General features: G+C 33.2%; 1 protein-coding gene across 1 annotated transcript in view; it reads left to right on the forward strand.

Moving 5' to 3' along the window:
• Window positions 1–25,350, forward strand: part of LOC141292115 (transcription factor 4-like) — a 360,731-nt gene that overhangs the window by 40,319 nt on the left and 295,062 nt on the right. Inside the window, exons 5-6 of the mRNA XM_073824070.1 lie at window positions 16,409–16,461; window positions 20,653–20,749. Coding sequence (XP_073680171.1) covers window positions 16,409–16,461; window positions 20,653–20,749 — 150 coding nt within the window. The remainder of the gene's footprint in view (window positions 1–16,408; window positions 16,462–20,652; window positions 20,750–25,350) is intronic.

The following is a 25,350-nucleotide window of genomic DNA, read 5'->3' on the forward strand; positions in this document are numbered from 1 at the left end:
AATAGCGTGAGGACGATCGGACCCGTGACCGCAGCCGTGACCCACGATCACTCTCTTTGTGAGCTCTGTTTTGGATCAGGATGAGAATAAACCAGAATCAATGCATGGAAATCCCCATTTGGGAAAACAGGAAGCCGGAAGCAGGGAATTCTTTCGGCATTGTTTTATAACGGAGTGTGAGTTGTGATATTAGTGCGGGTGTAATGATGGATGACATACGGTCATGAGAGGTGAACCCATATAATAATAGTGACTGATGTCAGAGTTTGTCGGGAGTTTTGTCGGAAGTTCAAAATCTGATGGCATGAGTGTTTAAAAAAAGAAAGAATTCAGTTTACCAAGGCTTTGTTTATTTGATCAAAAATACAGTAAAAATGTGAAATATTATTGTGATTTCAAACTGCTGTTTTCTATGTGAATATCTATTAAAATGTAATTTATTTCTGTGATCAAAGCTGAATTTTCAGCATCATTACTCCTTCAGAAATCATTCTAATATGCTGATTTGCTGCTCAAGAAATGTTGAAAGCACTTGTGCTGCCCACTATTTTTGTGGAAACCGTCATACATTTTATTTTTCAGGATTCACAGATGAATAGAAAGTTCAAAAGAACAGCATTTATTTGACAAATATTTTTTTGCATTATTTAATGCATCATTTAATGCTGTATAAAAGTATTAATTTCTTAAAAAAAAAAACATGGTAGGAATGTCAGTTCAACTTTTTTAGTCTAAATTTTGTAGCTCAAATCAAAAGTTGCATCCCCCAAAATAAAATGGATATAAATAAAATAAAAATAAAATAAATTATATAAGGGATATATAATATAAAATATTTATAATACATATTATAATTTAATAAACATGTAGGAGCTATATTTATATAAATATATTACTAATTTATATATATTTATATAAATTTGTTAAAATTTTCATTTACATACGTTTCAATATATATAAATATTTTTAAATGAACTAAGAGATATATAAGGGATATATAATATAAATAAATTGTTGTATGTTATTGTAGCATGTAAGAACTATGCTACATATTTATATAAATTTATTACAAATTTATGTGTATTTTATTCACATACTTTCCAATATATATATAATGGTTTTTAGATGCACTTCAAAATTCAAAATTTTTTATTTTGTAAATTTTATTTATTTATCTGAAAACTATTTAGTGTCTAAGATTTATTATAAAAATGAAATATCCAAACACCAAAGAAAAAAATAATTGTTTATGTAGAATTTAATATTATTTATTATTGATTATTTTTTTCTTTTCTTTTATATGTTATATAAAATATAAATTTAAATATAGTTGCAACTATATACTATATATCAGTTCATCTGCAAAAACAGATGTTTTTGTTTTTAACAATTTTCAAAAATATTTTTTTTTATTGTGCATTCCAGTTAATCTCAATCAAACTGTTTATGGGTTATTTTGATATAAAGTAAAAATAAAGCTAGCAAACACAATAAAATACAATACAAACATAATAAAAAACATGGCGTTATTGTTTTTGCAAATAAACTATTAGTATATAAATGTATTGCATTATTTTAATTTGAATGTGGAAATTTTAGTAGTTGTTATATTCAATTCATGCATACTTAATAAATAAATCTTGTTACACTATAAATGAATCTACCTCATATGTTCAGTCTGTTTGAGTTTATTTGTATCAGGTCAGTCAGTAAAATGTCATCAGTTGTCTGAAGTGGTTTAGTATCAATTTATATTTTTTGTCCATTCATATCCTGTAACACAGAGATCATTTTTAATGTGTTTGCTGTCATTGACTCTCAGTGAAACAGCAGACGTCATCTGTAGCTCAGCACCTTCCTGACTAAGAGTCTAAAGCTCTTGACATCTGTAACTGCCATCAGGAAGCCAAACCACCAACGACAGCCACTAAAACACACAGAGAGGCTCTGTTGTTCCTCTGCTGAGCGCAGGTGCTGCTTTAACCTAGAGAGACTAGTGCAGGTCTGGTTAACCCGTCGCCAGAGGCATTCCTCAGCAGATCTTTTCCATCGGTTTCTCGCGCAGCTGCAGGTGCGGTTTCACCTCGCAGGAAGCTTCATCTGTTTCATGTAATGTTGTAAAAACACGACCCGGCCCCCGAATATAACTAACGGCTTCTGACAGATTCGGAGAGAACGTCGATCTGTTCCCGTTTTTTGATGTTGAAAGCCGTCGCGGCCACGAAATGAATCATCTGAACTTTCTCTGCGGTGCGGCGAGACGTCAGTAGCCTCAGGATGTGGGAACAAAGATTGAATTCAATTTAAGAAGCAAAATAGCGAAAGAGAAGATGGAAAAAATGTGTTTTCCAAGAGGGGGAACTAACGTTTAAGAGAGTGCAGTCAGATTGATGATGCCGAATCTGTCAAATTATTCCTCCTTTAAAGATCAATCCATCATTTTCAGACCATTGTCACACAAAGTTTCGAGCTTGCATTATTCGCAACAAATAGGATGTCAAGCCTTAGACTTCTTTTTTTTTTTTAATGAATAACAAATATAAAATTGATCCCAGATAAACCCAGTGGTTTTATTGCTGCGTGATTTATTGAACAAAAACCAAAATCACCATATGGCTTAGTGCAATAATAACATGTTTATTAAAATTATTTTTATTATATTTTCTTAAATATTTTTTTTTATTTTGGAGTTTATTTAGTATTTTAATAATATCAAAATATATTAACATTAAATAATATTTTATAAAATGACAATAAAAAAATTTTCTATTTAATTTAAATTTAAATTTACATTTTTTTTCCAGCAAATCATGCAGCACCATGTGTGTCATTGTGTGTGTGTGCATGGTTTGAAAAGGTCAAAGGTCATGTTTAGGGGTCAAAGTGAACAGACCCTCTCTGTGCTGAGCCCAGGAAATGAGGTCGTTCCCTTGAGTGTTGTGCAGGAAGGAAGTTCCCTGAGTGGTTTAGTGATAATGACTGAATTATTGAGATCGGCCTCGTCTCATTCCACATCTCTGTGCTCTTCTCTTTGTGTTTATTAGCAGTGTTTAGCAAGTCAAGCATCTCTTAACAACCCCTTATATGTGATTATTACACAGAAGTCGAATGACATTTTCATTCGACTTTGATTTGTCTTTTCCGTCAGGTTTGAAGTGATTGGTTTTAATGCAGATAGCAGAGAGTTGAGTTTTCATAAGCGTTGCAAAGGTTAGTCAGGGTTAAATGTGTTACCCAGCATCCCTGAGATCAAGACTTTCTTGTTCTACTCTTCTCCTTCCCGCTGTTGATTAATCCCAGTAAGTGTCAGTTCCCACTGTGATTAATCACATTAATCACACAATTGTTTTGTATTACAAGTTTTCTGAAATAGTATGTTTAAATATGAAAATGAGGCATCGTCTAATTAAATATGCACTAATTTGCACAAATCCTGATGAGTCCTGATCTATCTGTCGTTCTATCTGTCTGTCTATCTATCCATTGTTCCATCCATCGTTTCATCCATCCATCCGTTGTTCTATCGTTCCCTTTATTCTTTTTATTCATCCATTATTTTGCCCATCGATTATTCCATCCATCCATCCATCCACCCAACCAACTATTGTACTGTCCAACCGTCATTCTATTCATTTACCCATCCATTGTTCTGTTCAACCATCCATCCATCCATCCATCCAGTATTCTATTCATCTACCCATCCATTGTTCTGTCTATCTATCATTCCATCCATACATTCATCCATCCATCATTCTATCCATCCACCCATCCATTGTTTTGTCCAACCATCATTCCATCCGTCCGTACATTCATCCATCCATCCGTCCACCCATCCACTGTTTTGTCCAACGATTACTCCATCCATCTACCCATCCATTGTTCTGTCTATCTATCATTCCATCCATTTATTCACCCATCTATCATTCTATCCATACACCCATTCATTGTTCTGTCCAACCATCATTCCATCCATTCGTCTGTCCATTCATCTATCCATCTGTCCACCCATCCACCATCCATTGTTCTGTCCAACCACCTTCCATCCGTCTATCCATCCAAGCATTGATTCATCCATTCATCCATCCATCCATGGTTCTGTCCATCTATCATTCCATCCATCCATCCATCCATCGTTCTGTTCATCCATCCATCCATCATTATGTTCATCCATCATTCCATCCATCCATCGTTCTGTTTATTCATCATTCCATCCATCCATTGTTCTGTCCAATCATCATTCTTTCCATCTACTCATCCATGGTTCTGTTCATCTATCATTCCATCCATCCATCCATCGTTCTGTTCATCCATCCATCCATCATTATGTTCATCCATCATTCCATCCATCCATCGTTCTGTTCATTCATCATTCCATCCATCCATTGTTCTGTCCAATTATCATTCTTTCCATCTACCCATCCATTGTTCTGTCCATCTATCATTCCATCCATCCAATGTTCTATCCATCTCTCCATTCTTTAACCCATCCATTCTGTTCAACCATCATTCCATCCATCCATTCATTATTCTATCCATCTACTATCCACTGTTCTGTCCAACCATCATTCCATCCATCTACCCATCCATTGTTCTGTCCAACCATCATTCCATCCATTGTTGTGAAGAAAATGTTATAAATCTGTCAAGAATATTCAGAACCAGAGTTTCAGAAGTCAAAAATAGACTTTATTGCAAGAAGACAACAAAGGCGAGATGCATGCAGAACATCTGAATTATTCGGTGTCCAGTATACCATTTTTGTACATTTTCGTTATCGTTCACAGTCCAATGAGCATACTGATCACTTATTGATACGTCACCCCCAGTGCTTTTCCACTGTTGATTATGAGTTTTCATAATGCTTTCTTTCATTGTAGAAAACCACCTGCAAGACTGTTTTTTCAGAAGATAACCACTTTCCGGGTACCCAAGGTTGCAATGCATATACATTTTAGGATTTTAATGAGCTGTCAGGATTTTAACAAGATGTACACGCATTATCTAGTTCCGCTTATCCTGTGGCATCTCCCATCTCCAGTACTTCTTTCTGTAAACAGTCACGTCACAGTCAGTTTGGCCTTGACGCCTTCAAAATGCACCTGTCATGATCGGGGCTGTGGGGTTTCCCTCAGCCTCCTGAGGTCACTATTCACACTGCACTTCTAATAGCATTCACCTGTCCTTGTCGTTAACACTGATTCACTCACAGCTGTTCACCATTTGGACTTTTGTATAAGAACTCTCATTTCTCACTCTGCATTCATGTCTGCATTGTCTTGTGTCATGTTTGTTTTTGTGTTCCGAGATTCCTTGACCTTTGATTATGTTCTGGCTTTGGTTTAGTTTGTGTTCTAGTTCTTAGTTTGTGCCGTGTTGGCCTTTTGTTTGTTGATTTGTTTATTTATATTAAATTTCATTCTCACCTGCATTTGGACCCAGACCTTCCTTTATCCAACGTGACAGAATGCAGACATCAAAGATGGGTCCAGCGGGGAGGATTTTTTTTGAGGAGGCGGCGGACGCACGTTTGGGGGCGGCGACCACCAGCTCTGTTCCTGACACTGCAGGGATGTCTTTTGAGGCGGCGTCGGCCGCTAGGTTTGAGTTCATCTACGCCTGCTTAGCGGCGATGGACGCCCGCAGCGCCGAGGCTGCACGGAAGCGCCCTTGCTTTGCGGGGGGAGTGGAGACGCTCTTTCACGAGGAGGTGGCGACGACCGCTCTCGCTGTTCCTGACGCGGCGGTGACCGCTCACTCTGTGCCTGACGCGGCGGTGACCGCTCTCGCTGTGCCTGACGCGGCGGTGACCGCTCTCGCTGTTCCTGACGCGGCGGTGACCGCTCACTCTGTTCCTGACGCGGCGGTGACCGCTCACTCTGTGCCTGACGCGGCGGTGACGGCTCTCGCTGTTCCTGACGCGGCGGTGACCGCTCTCGCTGTTCCGGACGCGGCGGTGACCGTTCTCTCTGTTCCGGACGCGGCGGTGGCCGTTCTCTCTGTTCCTGACGCGGCGGTGACCGCTCACTCTGTGCCTGACGCGGCGGTGACCGCTCTCGCTGTGCCTGACGCGGCGGTGACCGCTCTCGCTGTGCCTGACGCGGCGGTGACCGCTCACTCTGTTCCTGACGCGGCGGTGACCGCTCACTCTGTGCCTGACGCGGCGGTGACGGCTCTCGCTGTTCCTGACGCGGCGGTGACCGCTCTCGCTGTTCCTGACGCGGCGGTGACCGCTCTCTCTGTTCCGGACGCGGCGGTGACCGTTCTCTCTGTTCCGGACGCGGCGGTGGCCGTTCTCTCTGTTCCGGACGCGGCGGTGGCCGTTCTCTCTGTTCCGGACGCGGCGGTGACCGTTCTCTCTGTTCCGGACGCGGCGGTGACCGCTCTCTCTGTTCCGGACGCGGCGGTGGCCGTTCTCTCTGTTCCGGACGCGGCGGTGGCCGTTCTCTCTGTTCCGGACGCGGCGGTGGCCGCGCTCTCTGTTCCGGACGCGGCGGTGACCGCTCTCTATGATTCTGGCGCGGCGGTGGCCGCTCTCTCTGTTCCGGACGCGGCGGTGACCGATCTCTCTGTTCCGGACGCGGCGGTGGCCGCTCTCTCTGTGCCGGGCGCGGTGGTGACCGCTTTCTCTGTGCCGGACGCGGTGGTGGCTGCTGGCGTTCCTCTGGTGGCTATGCCAGCTCGTGTTCCTCTGGCGACTGACGTTCCTCCGGCGGCGAAGCCAACTCACGTTCCTCCACTGCACGGGCCTGGCCCGCCATCCCTCCCCCTGACTTGCCTTCCTCCGTACCTCCTCCCTCCAGACTTTGGGAACGTCTGGAAGCCGTTCCGTAGGGAGGGGGTACTGTCATGATCGGGGCTGTGGGGTTTCCCTCAGCCTCCTGAGGTCACTATTCACACTGCACTTCTAATAGCATTCACCTGTCCTTGTCGTTAACACTGATTCACTCACAGCTGTTCACCATTTGGACTTTTGTATAAGAACTCTCATTTCTCACTCTGCATTCATGTCTGCATTGTCTTGTGTCATGTTTGTTTTTGTGTTCCGAGATTCCTTGACCTTTGATTATGTTCTGGCTTTGGTTTAGTTTGTGTTCTAGTTCTTAGTTTGTGCCGTGTTGGCCTTTTGTTTGTTGATTTGTTTATTTATATTAAATTTCATTCTCACCTGCATTTGGACCCAGACCTTCCTTTATCCAACGTGACAGCACCTGGCTCTTATACATGACAGAACACTTTACAAAAACATAAAAAATAACTTCTTCAAATGTTTTATATAGGATACATAAAATATTTAATCACCATCCATCCATCATTCATTCTGCCCAACCATTGTTCCATCCATCCATCCATCCATCCATCCATCCATCCATCCATCGTTCTATCCATACCTCCATTTTTTCACCAATCCATCCGTCATTCCATCCGCTGTTCCATCCCTCCACCCATCCATCATACTGTCCATCCATCCATCCGTCCATCCTTCCGCTTGTTTGTTCTTTCTATTGTTTGTCTATAAAAATGTTTTATCTTTATATCTATCGTTCATGTCTGTCATTCTATCATTTGTGTGTTTTTGTCTGATACTGGACATCCATCCATCCATCCATCCATCCATCGTTCTATCCATACCTCCATTTTTTTCACCAATCCATCCATCATTCCATCCGCTGTTCCATCCTTCCGCTTGTTTGTTCTTTCTATTGTTTGTCTATAAAATGTTTTATCTTTATATCTATTGTTCATGTCTGTCATTCTATCATTTGTGTGTTTTTGTCTGATACTGGACATCCATCCATCCATCTATTGGGAAACTATATCATTTTGTTATGAGACTGCAGTGAGCTTACAATTTTTGAAAGAACATTTTAAGACTTTGCATTACCTTTATTTTCTTGAAGGATACTGCTAAAAATGCCATGACAGTGTTGTTGTGCTGCTGCTTTGCTAAGTAATCAAATGCATGGAAATATAAGTGTGTGTCTCCACTATGTGTGCAGATGTGTGTATATTCTCATCTCATCTCCTCATTCCTCTCCTCGTTTGCATCTCTCCAGATGTGAGCAGCTGCTCTGGTCTGGTTTTGGGGGAGGTGCATTCGGGAATGCTGGAATCCGGGTTTAGTGGAAGAAGTGCTGGGAATAATGTCATATTCCCAGAGAGAGAGAGTGTGAAGAACACCTGCTAACAACCGTCAGGAACTCTTTAAATCCACACACCTCAGACACCACACACTCAACGTGAAGCACTAAAGCACTGGATTACACATGTAACGATGGTTTTAGCAGGGTTAAAGCATGTTGTGAGGGACTGTGACGGTGATAATATCACTGGAACACATGAGCCACTGCTGTTTAATGATTGGAGTTCTTATTTGTTTCATTTTAGGATCAACTTTATTTTAGGCATCTCTGTTCAAATTCTCTCCTGCGAACTAAAACAGTCTTAAATGAGTCACTATTCATCTTTCATTAAGAGTCTAAAGCTGTAAAATTAATGTGGAGCAGTTCAGATCACTGGATGTGAAATAATTCTGTCCATCCATCCATCCATCATTATATCTTTAATCTATCCATCATTCTGTTTATCCATCCTTCCATCCATTGTTCCGTCATCCATCCATCCATTGTTCTGTCAATCCATCTATCCATCCATCCAGCCATCCATCCATCCATCCATTCATCCATCATTCTGTTCATCAGTCCATTGTTCTGTACATCCATCCATCCAGCCATCCATCATTCTGTCCATCCATCCATCTATCCATCCATCCATCATCCGTCTATCCATCCATCTGTCCATCCATCCATCCATCCATCCATCATTCTATCATGCATCTATTATTCTGTTCTTTCATCCATCTATTCATCCATCCACCATCTGTCCATCAGTTCATTGTTCTGTCCACCCATCCATCCATCCATCTTTGTCATCCATCCATCCATCCATCATTCTGTCCATCCATCCATCCGTCCATTCATCCATCCATCCATCCATCCATCCATCCATCCATCCATCCATCCATCCATCCATCCATCCATCCATCATTCTGTCCATCCATCCATGATTTTATCCATCCATCAATTAATTGTTCTGTCCATCCATATCCATCCATCCATCATCCTGTCCATCCATCCATCATTCTACCATCCATTCATTGTTCTGTCATCCATCCATCATTCTACCATCCATTCATTGTTCTGCCCATCCATCCAACCTTCACTCTACCTTCCATCCATCCATCATTCTGTCTGTCTGTCCATCCATCCATCCACCTTTGTCATCCATCCATCCATCATTCTGTCCATCCATCCATCCATCCATCCATCATTCGGTCCATCCATCCATGATTTCATCCATCCATCAATTAATTGTTCAGTCCATCCATATCCATCCATCCATCATCCTATCCATCCATCCATCATCCTGTCCATCCATCCATCCATCCATCCACCCATCCATCCATTGTTCTGCCCATCCATCCAACCTTCACTCTACCTTCCATCCATCCATCATTCTGTGCATCCATCCATCCATCCATCCATCATTCTGTCCATCTATCCATCCATCCATCCATCCATCCATCATCCTGTCCATCCATCCATTCATCATTCTGTCCAACTATACATCCATCGTTCTATCTATCATCCATCCATCCACCCATCCATTCATCCATCCGTCAATCCATCCATCCTTCACTCTATCTTCCATCCATCCATTGTTCTATCTGTCCATCCATCCGTTCATCCATTCATCGTTCTATTTGTCATCCATCCATCTATCCATTGTTCTATCTATCTGTCCATACATTGTTCTGTCCACCCATCCATCGTTCTATCTATCATCCATCCATCCATCTGTCCATCCCTCCACATCTTCATTCATCCATCCAACCATAGTTCTGTCCATCCATCCTTTACTCTATCATCCATCCCTCCATTGCTCTATCCATTCATTCTGTCTTTTGTTCTATCTTTATGGCATTCTTTTTATCGTTCTATTGTTCTATCTATTGTTCTAAGTATCATTCTTTCATTCTATTTATTGTTCTACATATTGAGTGTATCTGTCTAATATTGCAGAACATATAGAACTCGTTGTGTCCTAAACAGAAAATATGTGAACGAACTTCACTGTGTGTGTGTGTGTGTGTGTGTGTGTGTGTGTGTGTGTGTGTGTGTGTGTGTGTGTGTGTGTGTGTGTGTGTGTGTGTGTGTTTGACAGCTCTGTCATTAAGATCATGAGGGCTGTTCTGGTCCTGGATCAGAGCAGGGGGTTATGGGTCGCCTGATAGACTGACATATTGGAGTCCAGCTGACAGCGGAGGTCTGGGTTAATGACCCACCGTCACTGTGTGTGTGTGTGTGTGTGTGTGTGTGTGTGTGTGTGTGTGTGATTGTGTTTGCTGCAGGTAACAAGACAGACTAACACAAATGCTTTTGTACAATAACTTAATATTTACATTTTAGTTTAACAGTACAACACTTTCTAAACGTTTTATTCTTTCCTCTGGTCTCTTTTCCTCCGTTTTGCGTCTCTTATGCTGGAGTTTAAGGCCAGAGAGAGCGACAGATGAAAGGAGGGATGAGAGAGAGAAAAAGACAGGCTCTGTTTGTGTCTCACAGCACACGTAACACTATTAATATGAGTCTGTTTTGTGTCAGGAGCTTTAATTTCATCTGTGAAAGACACACACACACTCATCTGTCACTGTAACTTCATTAGATGCTGACGAGGGGCCGGAGAGAGAGACAGACACACACACACACACACACACACACACACACACTCACTCTCTCTTCAAACAATATTAGATACGAAACAATATTTAAGCTTAAAGTAAATATTTCTAATAAAACAATATTGCATCGTGTCCCGAACATGAAGCCGCTGTGATGTCAATATTTACTCTGGTTTGTCAGTGGGATTTTTAATAATTGATTGATTCATTGCAAGGCCAGGGTTAGTGGCTAGTCTAGTTTGTTATTTTACAGCTGATTAGTTCTGTTTGATTCGTCTATAAAAACAAACACTGCTGCATTTGCTTTACTTCAAAAGAAGATGCTTCATATTATTTGATCATCATCTTCCTCTCCTTTTATAACAGTGTGTTTAGTTATAAATGGACTATTTCAGAAGAAAAAAAAAACAGTACAGTAAGTCATTTACATTAATTTATATAAAAAAAATATTTTAAAAAAGCAAAGATGCATTAAATTAATCACAGTGACAGTAAAGATATTTATAATGTTGAAAAATATTTCTATTTTAAATTAATGCTGTTCTTTTGAACTTTCTGTTTATCAAATTATCCTGAAAAATAAAAATAAATATTGGGCAACTGTTTTCAACATTGATAAAAATCAGAAATGTTTCTTGAGCAGCAGATTAGAATGATTTCTGAAGGATCATGTGACACTGAAGACTGGAGTAATGATGCTGAAAATTCAGATTTGATCACAGAAATACATTTCATTTTAACATAGATTGGCCTAGATATCAGCTATTTTAAATTGCAATATTATTTAATAATTTTTGATCAAATAAAGCAGCCTTTTTTTGCATTTTTAATCAAATTTTTTGTAAAAATGTTATCACTTTTGTCATTTCTGGAACGCTGTTCTTTAAGGAATAATAGTCTCTGTGACTGACAGCTGTCAATCAGATCGGATTGAAAACACAAATGCAGAATCTTAATCAAACAGCACCGGCTAAATTACATCAGACCATTTCAGAGCAGAACTGGACTTTGAGTTTAGCGTCTCACATCACTGAAAACCTGTTTTTTCTGAAAGCTGGTTCTGAGAGGTTTTGGACTCTGTGCTGGTTCTATGTCTCTATCTAAACAGACAGACCGACTGTGCTCTGTTTTCACTTTAATCTAAGCTAGCTAAGCTAGGTTATCTGTCATGCTAATGAGGCACATTAAACTGAAATTGCCTGGAAGACATGTAACTGCTTAGAGGTTTCTCTTTCAATTCTGAGTTGCATTTTATCGGAGTATCAACTTCATCCCAAGTGTTTTTCTTTAAATTCTTTAGGTAAAATAAAAACAGACTCCAATGAGTGAGTAGTATTCGTTCAGTGAAAGTATAGAGCTAGACAAGTAGTTCTTGTTTATCACAGTAAAGCAGCTTTGGAAAAAAATCTGTATGGTCTAAAGCACTGTATAAATAAAGGTGACTTGACTAGAAATGTTTGAGATCTGGGACTTCTGATTGCAGACTTTGATATCAAAGGAGTAAAATTGTGTAGAAACAATAAGGAAACAGCAAGACACATTGATGCGTCTATAAAAACAAAGACTGCTGCATGTACTTTACTTCTAAAGAAGATGCTTCATATTATTTGATCATCCTCTCCTCCTTTTATAACATTTTGTTTCGTTATAAATCATTTCAGAAGGAAAAAAGTGCAGTAAGTACAGTAAGTCATATATACATTAATTTATAAAACATAAATTAATATTTTAATTCAACAAAGATGCATTAAATTGATCAAAAGTGACTAAAGATATTTATAAAAGCAGCAGATCAGCATATTAGAATGATTTCTAAAGAATCGTGTGACACTAAAGACTGTAGTAATGATGCTGAAAATTCAGATTTGATCACAGAAATAAATTACATTTTAACGTAAATTGGCCTAGAAAACAGCTATTTTAAATTGCAATATTATTTTGCAATTTTACTGTATTTTGGTCAAACAAATGCAGTGTTTTTTAAATTTTAATCAAATTTTTCATAAAAATGTTGTTACTTTTTTACACAACTTTTGGAGCTTTATGCATTTGTGTTTAAGGACTAATATGCTGTCTGACAGACAAATAGTTCTTGTTCATCACAGTAAAGCAGCTTTGAAAAAAACTGTATTGTCTACAGCACTATATAAATAAAATGACTTGACTAGAAATGTTTGAGATCTCAGACTTCTGATTGCAGACTTTGAGATATCAAAGGAGTAAAATTGTGTAGAAACAAGAAGGAAACAGCAAGAAAGTTGACTTGACTTTTGTCTTATACGTCTATAAAAACAAGGTCATCATCTTCCCCTCCTTTTATAACATTTTGTTTAGTTATAAATTATTTCAGAAGACAGTACAGTACAGTAAGTCATACACATTTCTAAAACATAATTTAATATTTTAATTAAACAAAGATGCATTAAATTGATCAAAAATGACTGTAAAGATATTTATAAAAGCAGCAGATCAGCATATTAGAATGATTTCTAAAGGATCATGTGACACTGAAGACTGGAGTAATGATTTCGTAACTATTGGAGCTTTGTGTATTTGTGTTTAAGGACTAATATGCTGTCTGACTGACAAGAACTATAGCTAGACAAATAGTTCTTGTTTATCACAGTAAAGCAGCTTGTCTAAAACAATATATACATAAGAGAGTTTGAGATCTCAGACTTCTGATTGCAGACTTTGAGATATCAAAGAAGTAAAACTGTAGAAACAAGAAGAAAACAGCAAGAAACATTAACGAGATCTCATTTGTGATTTTGTTTGGAATATAGTTGGAATATACATCAAAAAATATGAGTCCGTTTAAACAGACTCTCTCTCTCTCTCTCTCTCTCTCTCTCTCTCTCTCTCTCTCTCTCTCTCTCTCTCTCTCTCTCTCACACACACACACACACACAGATCTTTTCATATTTCTCTTTTTCATCACTCCTCCCCCAATCCATCCGTCTTCACCAAGATGGAGCTGCAATTTCTGTGTGTGTGTGTGTGTGTGTGTGTGTGTGTAATATGGGTCTATTGGTCTGTTCTGGCTTTAGGCAGCGAGACCCCAGGTGCCAGGAGAGGTTTGAGAGGTGAAAGGTGTGTGTGTGGGAATGTGTGGGCAGTAGCTGATAAGGAGGGAGATTCAGAGTAATAAATTACAGAGAGAGTTACAGAGAGTCTGATAAATAATGGATGTGTGTGTGTGTGTGTGTGTGTGTGTGTGTGTGTGTGTGTGTGTGCGCAACTGCTCAGATAAATTCATTATGTCTCACCTGAACTGGCTTTAGAGCGAAACCCTTCTAGAAACCCTCAGATCCAGTGACCATGACAGGAAGTGATGTCCGATGTGTCTTCCTGTAGAGCTGAATGTCACGAGAGATGACAGGAACATGTGACGGCTTTTAATTCACCACCAAATCAACAGAAACAAAGAAATAAATTATAGTATTGTTTCATGTAATCATTATATTTTTGTTGTTTTTTTGTGCTGTTTTATACTGTATAGATAGATATTTTTGATATTTAACCTCAAAAATTCTCATTGTGATGATATATATAATACATGGGTTATTAATGAATAATAATAAACATAATAGTAGTAATAATAGTATAATAAACATGTTTTTAAATTAGCATGAAAGACTAAATCATCTATATCTTTCTGTGCGTATCTATTTGTATCTTTAAATCAGCATAAATAAATGGAGAATACAGTCAGATTATATAATCATAATTTATTATTATTTTTTATTACCAACAATAATTAAGAATTCAGTGGATTTTCTCAAAAAATAAATAAATAAATGCAGCCTTGTAAAATTTTGAATCAAATTATCCATAAAAATGTTTTAACTTTCAGGAAAATTAATTCAAATTATATATATAAAATCATAATTTATTAATAATAATTTCTGAACAATAATTAAGAATTCAATGGATTTTTCCAAATATATAGATGTGTGTGTGTGTGTGTGTGTGTGTGTGTGTGTGTGTGTGTGTGTGTGTGTATATAAATGCAGCCTTTTTTGCATTTTAACCAAATTTTCAGCAGTCAATTTTAAGGAAAATTACATTTAGTCAAATTATATATATATATATATATATATATATATATATATATGTATATATAAATCATAATTTGTTATTAATAATAATAATAATAATAATAATAATTTAATAATAATAATAATAATAATAATAATAATAATAATATAACTGAAATATATTTAAGAACATATTATATATATAAATATGTTTTCATAAAAATTCAACTTTCAGGAAAATTTAGTCAAATTATATTTTAATAAATTATAATTTCTTTTTAATAAATTATATTTTATTTATTATATATTGTAATTTATTACTAATAAATGTATAAATTATTTAATAAATTTATTTATTAATAATAATAATAATAATAGGAAGAAGAAGAATTTCTGAACAATAATTACAACTTCAATTTTTTCAAAGAAATGTATATATAAATGCAGCCTTTTTTTGCATTTTTAATGTAATTTTTCATAAAAATGTTGTAATTCCAGTCAATTTTCAGGAAAAAAAAATATATATATATATATATAATCTTAATTTATTATTATTATTAATAATAATAATAATAATAATAATAATAATAATTTCTCAACAATAATTACAAATTCAATTTTTTCAAAGAAATATATATCTAAATGCAGCCTTTTTGAATTTTGAATTTATTTTTTCATAAAAATGTTGTAATTCCAGCAGTTAATGTTAAGGAAAATTCAGTCAAATTATATATATAATCATTTAGTAATTTATTAATAATAATAATAATAATAATAGTAATACTAATAATAATTTCTGAAGAATATTTAAGAATTCAATGGGTTTTCTCAAAGAAATATTTAAATATTTATTCACTATATTTAGTCTTTGTGTTGTAATGTGACCTGGATGTGACCTTGTCTCTCAGATGCGTTCGGGACGCTCAGGAAACCCTTCTTTTGATCCACTATTGAATGTCATTAAAGAGCCGTGAGTCTGTACCTGCATTCGGACGCCTTTTACTCTTTGTGTCAGTCGCCGATGACAGATCTGCAGCTTTCACCCGCTTCATCGCAGCTTATTTTAAAGCTGTTTGTTTCTCTTGAAGTCACGAAGGCCTGTGCGAATGCAGGCTCCTTTTATCAGCTGTTGACTTTACGATAAATGAACGTCTCAACAAAGAGCGCGCGTCTTTCATGCGCCGGCGTTACGAGGACCACTTTGAAGTGAAGTTTTCCGAGCGTGTTTTGATTGAGCTCTCATTGTGAGTGGGAGAGAATTTGTGGAAGCGCACAGAGAGGTTTTTTTGGGGGGAGTTTCGCTGTGGGCGACTCAATAAAGAGCCGAAGACAATGTAAAGACACAAGCTGCATGTGCGTCCTTAATTACCGCCATTATAAAGTGTAGAATGTGGTATTGTTTCTCCGTCATTAGGATTAGACCCGTACGAACGTAAACATTTATGTCACACACGACCTTCGTTTCTGTGGGAAATATGTACAGTGTGACGTGAAGACAATGAATGGCAGCTCTTCTGATTTAATTAGGACACTCGGTTTTTCATGTCAATGCAGACTTGAACAGGATTTATGAATAAAAAGACTGGAATGAGTTTGTGAATGTGATTTGTTTTACTCTTCTCTCTTGTAGATCTGGAAGACAGAGCGAGTTCGTCTTGGGGAAATGGAGTTCGTGCTACAAAGGTGAGATTTTACATCTTTAGAAACGCTTTAGGTTTCAGTGTTTCGAGTTCAAACCCTAGTGAGTTGTCTTGCTGTAGGGTCCCTACATAGGCAGCTGACTTCTAAGGAGACATACTAATTTAAAAGAACTAATTTGACTAAATTGATGTCAATAGAGGTTGACGTTAACGTGTTTCTGAACTAATGATGCATTAACTCTAATTTGTATATAAATACCTGCATATATAGTGCTTATATTCCTCAATTTTATATTTCTGTAGATAAAAGCTTTTGTGTGTATATTAAATTAAATACATTTTATATCATTTGTATATTTATTATATTTTTATTTTTATTTTTTTCTCAAATGTATTGTCATTTCAATTTATGATACTCATCATATTGAAATGTGTGTATGTACAGTATATTGTGAGTGCTTTTTATATTTATCGTTTGTAAACGTCAATATTTATTTCTGTTTTAGATATAATATAATGTAATATAATTTATGTACGATTATTTATTTTATCATTTATATATTTATTTATATTTATTATATATTTGTTACTTGTATTCCTCATTTATGTCACTTTAGAAGATAAATTAATTAATTTAAATATAAATATTTATGATTTTTATCTTATTAAAACATATATATATATGCATGGTTTAAATTAGAGCCAATTCAGATTTTATTATTATAATTTTTTTTTAATTACACTCTATTTCTTGTTTATACCATTAGACATATCAATATTTATTTTGAATTTATATATAATAATATAATAAAATATAATATAATAATTTATGTACAATTAATATTTTATCATTTATATCAATATTTATTTTCCTTTTATATATAATATAATATAATATAATTTTTATCATTTATATATTTATTTATATTTATTATATATTTATGACTTATATTCCTCATTTATGTCATGTTAGAAGTTAAATTAATTAATTATAAGTTGTCATTTTAAATTATATTTATCTTATTAAAACAATGTAAATGCATGTTTCAAATTAGAGCCTCTTTTAAATTACACTCTAGTTCTAGTTTATGCCATTGAACATCATTTATTTTGTTTTACTTCAATATTTATTTATTTTACTGACATATTATATTATATTATATTATATTATATTATATTATATTATATTATATTATATTATATTATATTATATTATATTATTATAGGCTAATATATTATATTATATTATATTATATTATTATAGGCTAATATATTATATTACATTACAGTATATTATATAAATAAAATTTTATAATTTATATATTTATTTGTTTATTATTTCTTGTTTATGCCATTGGACGACATAATATTTATTTTGTTTTACTTCAATATTTATTTATTTTACTGACATACTGATACCTGTTATGTTTTTATATTATATTATATTATATTATATTTTATTATATTATATAAATAAAATTATATTATATTTTATTATATTATATAAATAAAATTATTGTATCATTTATATGTTTATTTGTGTTTATTGTATATTTATCACCTGTACTCATTTGTCACTTTAGAAGCTAAATAAATTTATTTAAATAAACAATAATAATTTTAATATATTAAACAATATATATCTATGTGCATGTTTTAAATTAGAGCTAATTCTGATTTTATATTATCTTTTTTTTAAATTTAACTGTATTTCTAGTTCATGCCAATCAATATTTATTTTGCTTTACTTCAATATTTATTAAGTAATTTATTTCATTAAATGATTATTATTATATTATATTATATTATACATATAATATAATAATGTGTTGCTGAACTAATGATGTATGTACTCCAATTGCATAAAAATATGCATGTATTGCAAAAATATTGGATGAACTACAGTATTTACTAATAAATGTAAGCTTCTTTACTAATATTTCTCATTCTCCACATTTTTGCATTTTAAACTAGTTGCAATGCATCTGTTGCATCTTGTACATTAGAGGCAGCCGCTGCATTACATCTTGCACTTTTGCACGTTATTTTGACATTATTCCGCTTTGGATGTGACGGCGGCGTCTGAGAGGTCAAAGGTCGCTCTGATCGGGTCTTGAGATCTAGAAGCGTCTGCCATCAGCAGATTCTGCGATCAGGTCTGCGGAGGTGAATCAAGGACGTGCTTACGGAGCACTTTCACACGCCGGACTCTACACGTCCGCCGAATGCAAATGAATTCACATCCTCACCCTTATGTAAAACATCCCGTGAACTTTTCATTCGCCGTCTTTGTGAATGAACTTTCCGGAGCTGAACGTCAGCTCGCTTTATTCCCAGTGACCCGCGATGGGAGTCTGACTCTCCAGGAGGGGAATAAACACCTGAATGACAGTCAAAGGTCGCAGGTGTCGTGACACGCTTTAGATTTTTAACAGTCATTTACCTTGAAAGCCAAACATGAGGCTGGCATTAATTCTTGAGGATGTGGCCTGTGAACTCTTTCGATTTCTGCCAGGCTTATTAATTATTTCTGAATGAATTTGAATATGCAGGAAGGGAAAACGTAAGACAGGACCGGATTTCTTCATTATGATTTGATTGGATCATAACGTGAAGCTTACATACTGATATACTGTACAGGCAGGTGGTTGGAGAGGAAGAAGGAAAATTAGTTTTATATTTGTGATGTCAGGCAGAAACTAAAGGTATTTCAGTGGTGAAGCAAGACCTGTAATGCATATTAACTTTAAATAGGGCCAATGCTAATTTTATATTTTCGCTTTTTTAAAATACATGAAGTGCCATTAAATATTTTTATTTTATTTTATTTTTTATTATTTTTATATATTTTTTTTTATAATATATTTATAATTATATTTTAAATTTACATTTTACATCTAACTGAACCATGTATGTTTCTCTTTATTGTTTGTGCCATTAAGCACCCCAGTATTTATTTTATTATTTTATTTTATTTTATTTTATTATTATACATTTATTTATTTATTTATTTATTAAGAACATTTTTAATTTGATATTTTTTTCTTTTTCTCTTTATTATTTGTGCCAATATTTTATTTTATTTTATTATGTTTTGTTTTGTTTTATGTGTATATTATAATTTATTTTATCATTAATATAATATATTATTATAGAATTTTCATTTTAAATTTAGATTTTTCATCTTACTGAACCATGTATGTGTCTGTATATTAAATGTGTAAATAAGACAATTTTTGATTTGATATTTTTTCTTTTTAAAAAAATAAAAGTTTCTTGGAGTTTCTCTTCATTGTTTGTGCCATTAAGCACCCCAATGTTTTGTTTTGTTTTGTTATTTATTTTATTTTATTTTTTATTATTATCATACATTTTAATATTTATATATTTATTGTTTCATTACATTTCATTATATATTTTTCATTTGAATTTATGATTTTTATCTTATTAATGTGTAAACAGGACAAATTTTGATTTTACATGTATTTCTTTTTAAAATATATAGAGTCTCTCTTTATTATTTGTGCCAGTAAGCATCCCAATATTTAATTTAATTTAATTTATGTATTATCATTAATTTATAATTAATATATTTCTCATTTCATTGTACATCATTATATACTTTTCATTTCATTTCATTACATGGAGTTTCTTTTTATTGTTTGAGCCATTATGCACCTCAATATTTATATTAAATTAAATTATTTAATTTATGTATTATCTATTTTACCATTTATATATTTATAATTTCATTACATTTTATATTATTTTATAAATTTAGAATTTTAATGTATGATTTTTATCTTACTGAACCATGTATGTGTCTGTATATTAAATGTGTAAATAGGACAAATTTAGAAAAAAAATTGGAAAATATTTTTTCCTTTTTAAAATATATGGAGTTTCACTTTATTGTTTGTGCCATTAAGCACCTCAATATTTTTATTTTATTTTTTTATCATGCCATTAAGCATCTCAATATTTGTTTAATTTAATTAAATTAATTTTTTTGCTTTATTTATATTACATTTTTTGTTTTATTTATATTATAATTTTTTTTAATAGTTTGTTCCATTAAACATTAACATATATGTGTATTTTTTAGCTGTAATAATATAATATATTATAATAATATTTATCATTTATGCATTATCATTAATTAATATATTTTGATTTATAAATCTATCTATCTGTCATTTCTCTTGATCTGACCTTTAATCTTTGCCCCCTGCAGAATTACGCTGACGGCTCTCAGTACGGTCACATGGCCAGTCGGGAAATGGGGTCACATGACAGCATCTCTCCGCCGTACGTCAACTCCAGATTAGCAGGTAAGAGCTAAAGGGACTCGCTTGTAGCTGAGCATGATGGGATGTGTTATTGTTTGGCTTTATGATATTTCATTGGCCTTGTTGATGATTCACTCGAACCGGTTCACAGATTCATCTGAATGATTCATTAGAGAGTCAGATTGAATCTAAACTCAGTGATCAGAAAAATCTGGAAAGTTGATTTGTGTCTTTCTGTCACACATCTCTGAGTGTGTGTGTGTGTGCAGTGCTGATGCTCATTTACCCATAATGCCGTGCTGTGCCGCTGGCCGTCTCTGTCTCATCCAGTGAGCAAATGGTCAGTGATTCAAATAATCGGCCTCAGACTAATTAAGCTTGACTTAAAGCATGAAAACTGTAATATGCTCTCTCTATCTCTCTTTCTCTCTCGTTTTCTGTCATAAACATAGACTTTAAGGCATGTAAGAATATATATATATTCTTTATATATATATTCTTTTTACTGTATTATAACAGGGATCTTCCTAAAAGTACCTCATGAAAATGGTGAATCATGATTGAACCTAGAGAGCATTTGATTGGACGAAAGTCTTTAGTGCTTGATGTTGTCATCAGTGTTTTTATTCGCTTGTACTTGGAGGAGACAGACTGAAGGTTTTTGTGTGTTTTCTGTTACTAACAGACAGGAACTAAGTTGTTTGTTGGTGGCTCTCTGAGGTCATGGGTTTGTCCTTCCATGTTTCCTTCCTGTGGAGCATTGAGCAGACAGTGACATCACTTCCTGTGTCTGAAATAAATCTCCTGCTCTACAATGTGAATTCAAGAGGGAATTTTGCGTTTATAAGTAGGGGAAAAAACATCTGTGGTGAACATTATTAGAAAATACTTGGTCGTTTTGTACTACAACTTCAATTACATAAATGTGAACTTAAAAGACAGCATTTTTTAAAATGTTAGTTGCTTCTTTTATCTACGTTGTTTTTTTTTTTCAACACATTGAAACAGTAAAGGTGTAATAAAACTTTGATTTTTTTTTTACATTTTTACATTTTTTGTATTACTATTATATACTGTAGGTATTTATACCAGTTTTTGCCACTATTCTAAGGTTTAAAGGTATCACTAAGGTTTTACCAGTTTTTACTCAGATTAATCAGATTAAAATGTGAAACATGTCAAATGTAAAAATAATTAGCAACTTTTTATGTATCTAATTAGATATTTTTCTTAATGTCTTGACAGCCCTTAATCAGCTTATATTTATGTAAAATGTATTTCTTTATTTGTTTAATATTTAAACTTTATATATATATATATATATATATATATATATAAATATATATATCAAAATATGCATGTATATATTAAAGCTGCATTACATTTTTTTCCTTTTTAATGCATTGAAAAATAAACACACGTATATATATATATATATATATATGTATGTATATATATATATATATATATATATATATATATATATATATATATATATATATGCGTGTGTTTATTTTTCAATGCATTAAAACGGAAAAAAATGTAATGCAGCTTTAATTTCATTTAATTTATTTATTTATTTATTTTTTTTTACATTTTATATTTAATTATTTTTTATTATTCTTTGGGTATTTTACAGATTTTGCCACTATTCTAAGGTTTAAATGTATCACTTAGGCTTTATCTGTTTGCCAGCAAGAAGTTTTTACTAAAATCAGATAAAAATGTAAAAATAGTTAGTATGATCACTCTTTCTTAGATTAATTATTTGGTACATAAAGTATTTAATTAGATATTTTCCTTATGTCTTGACAGCCCTTAATCAGCTTATATTTATGCAAAATGTATTTAATAATTTTTTAAATATTTAAACATATATATATATATATATATATATATATATATATATATATATATATATATATATACATACATGCATAAATACATGCATAAATACATGCATATTTATATATGGCTCTTAATTTTCATATTTTAATGTATGTATTTATTTTGTTGTATGTATTGTGTAAAATTGTATTTTTTAATATTTAAATTTATATATATATATATATATATATATATATATATATATATATATATTTTTTAATATTTAAATGTATATATATATATATATATATATATATATATATATGTGACCCTGGACCACAAAACCAGTCATAAGGTTAAATTTTTCAAAACTGAAATGTGTACATCATATGAAAGCTCAATAAATAAGCTTTCTATTGATGTATAGTTTGTTAGGATAGGACAATATTTGGCCGAGATACATCTATTTGAAAATCTAGAATCTGAGGGTACAAAAAAATCAAAATACTGAGAAAATCACCTTTAAATTTGTCCAAATTAAGTTCTTAATGCATATTACTAATCAAAAATTACATTTGGATAGGTTTACAGTAGGAATTTTACAAAAAATCTTCATGGAACATGATCTTTACTTAATTCCCTAATTCCCTAATGATTTTTGGCATAAAAGAAAAATCAATAATTTTGATATATATATATATATATGTGTGTGTATATTAGGGCTCTTAAAATTTATTTAGGTTAGTGAGTTTTATCGCAGTCCTTCTTTCACTCAAACTGGAAAGCCCATGATAAACAACTTTAGTATATAAATCAGGTTCATTAGACCTTCATTTTCTAATTTTTTGGGCACATAATAGAGCTTCACGTTCACAAACCCTGGTGTTTTTTGTCCACGTTTTCATGGCTCATGATTCTCATTGAAACTGCATCCAGCGACGTTGTGTGAGCTTTACCTGTATGTGATGTGGACAGGCCTTAGTCTGTCCTGCAAACACATCCATCCTTTTGAAAATGACCTGTGAGTCATGAAACACTAGCAGACGCGCATGCTGAGCACAGAGCAGAACAAGCCACTGATTTACTGTGTGTGTGTGTGTGTGTGTGTGTGTGTGTGTGTGTGTGTGTGTTAATGGACGTAATCAAAACATTGGCTGAAGTCTGTAATAACAGCGAGGTGTTTAATAAGGACTAATCACAGCGGAATAGCGACTCACTTTTAGGATGTTTGTTGGCATTGGAGGGTTGGGTGGCGTGTGTGTGTGTGTGTGTGTGTGTGTGTGTGTGTGTGTGTGTGTGTGTGTGTGTGTGTGTGTGTGTGTGTGTGTGTGTGTGTGTGTGCGTGTGTGTGAGCAGGTGCAGTCCACACCAGCGCGCTGTTCTCCTCCTGTCATGTACCTGCTAAATGAAGCACACAAAAGTTCCAGACTGTAAGCAGGTTTGGTCTCTGCGAGGCCCAGTTAAGAAACGCCGGATTCTTGTTGTCTCCTGCAAGCAGTTTTCAGACACAAATACAAATACAAGCATTTTTTCCTGTCGGCCTGCAGTATTTTATGCATATAGAGAAGTTTGTTTGAAAAGTGCTGACCTCTGTGATTGCTCGTAATTTATTAGAGGACTTTTTTTTAAATGATGTGGAATATAAAAAAAAACAATGATAGTCACTGTGTTTCTCTTTCTGAGCAACATTAAGCCTGGACTTCGTATGTAACATATGTTACATTATAATAATTATTATTTATTTATTGTATGTCATGTGTTATTAATTTAATTTTCGTAGGTAAAAGAAAAAATATTATAAATATAAATTAAATTATATAAAAATATATTCTATAAAAATGTATTTTTTTTTAAATATATATTTTAGGAAGTACTTTATTTTAATCATTTTTGTTAATATTGTAAAGTATTATTAATGTGTTCATATAAATTATATAAATTATAAATTATCAGGAATTAAAAAAATAAGTTTTACAGCTTAAGCACATGTAAACATTATAGATCAAAATGTAAAATAATGTAAATGTAATATAATAACTTATAATATAATAATAAAATAATACATTTTTATTAAATTGTATTAAAATGGAATATTGTTGCTGTTATTATGAATTTATTATTATTATTATTATTATTATTATTATTATTATTATTATTATATTTTGTTAAAATTATACAGTATTATTCATGTATTTTATAAGTACATTTATATCAGGATTTTAACATATATGTATTTTAATTTTATTTTCATAGGTAAAAGAAAGTTATGAAAAATATATATAAATATATAAAATTTTAAGTTTTTTAAATAAATGTAATGTGTTTTTTATTTCTTTTGTTAATATTATAAAGTATTATTAATGTGTTTTATAAATTGTTTATTAATCATTTATAAATAATATCAGGATTTTAAAATCATATTAAGTTTTGCAGCTTAAGCACATGTAAAGATGATTATTTTTTCTTTTTTATCAAATTGTAAAATGCAATAATGTAAATGTAATACGATAATGTAATACATTTTTATTAAGTTGTATTAAAATTGCATATTGTTGCTGTTATTGTTATGAATTATTATATATTATATTATATTATATCATATTATATTACATTATATATTAAGTACATTTATATCAGGATTTTAATATACATGTATTTTTAATTTTATTTTCATAGGTAAAAGAAAGTTATTATAAAAATATATATAATAATGTAAGTTTTTTAAAATAAATGTAATGTGTTTTGTTTTATTTTATTTATTTTGTTAATATTATAAAGTATTATTAATGTGTTTTATAATTTTTTTTTTCAAATTG

This window comes from Garra rufa, chromosome 19 (genome assembly GCF_049309525.1).
Source record: "Garra rufa chromosome 19, GarRuf1.0, whole genome shotgun sequence".
In the NCBI taxonomy this organism is placed as follows: domain Eukaryota; kingdom Metazoa; phylum Chordata; class Actinopteri; order Cypriniformes; family Cyprinidae; genus Garra; species Garra rufa.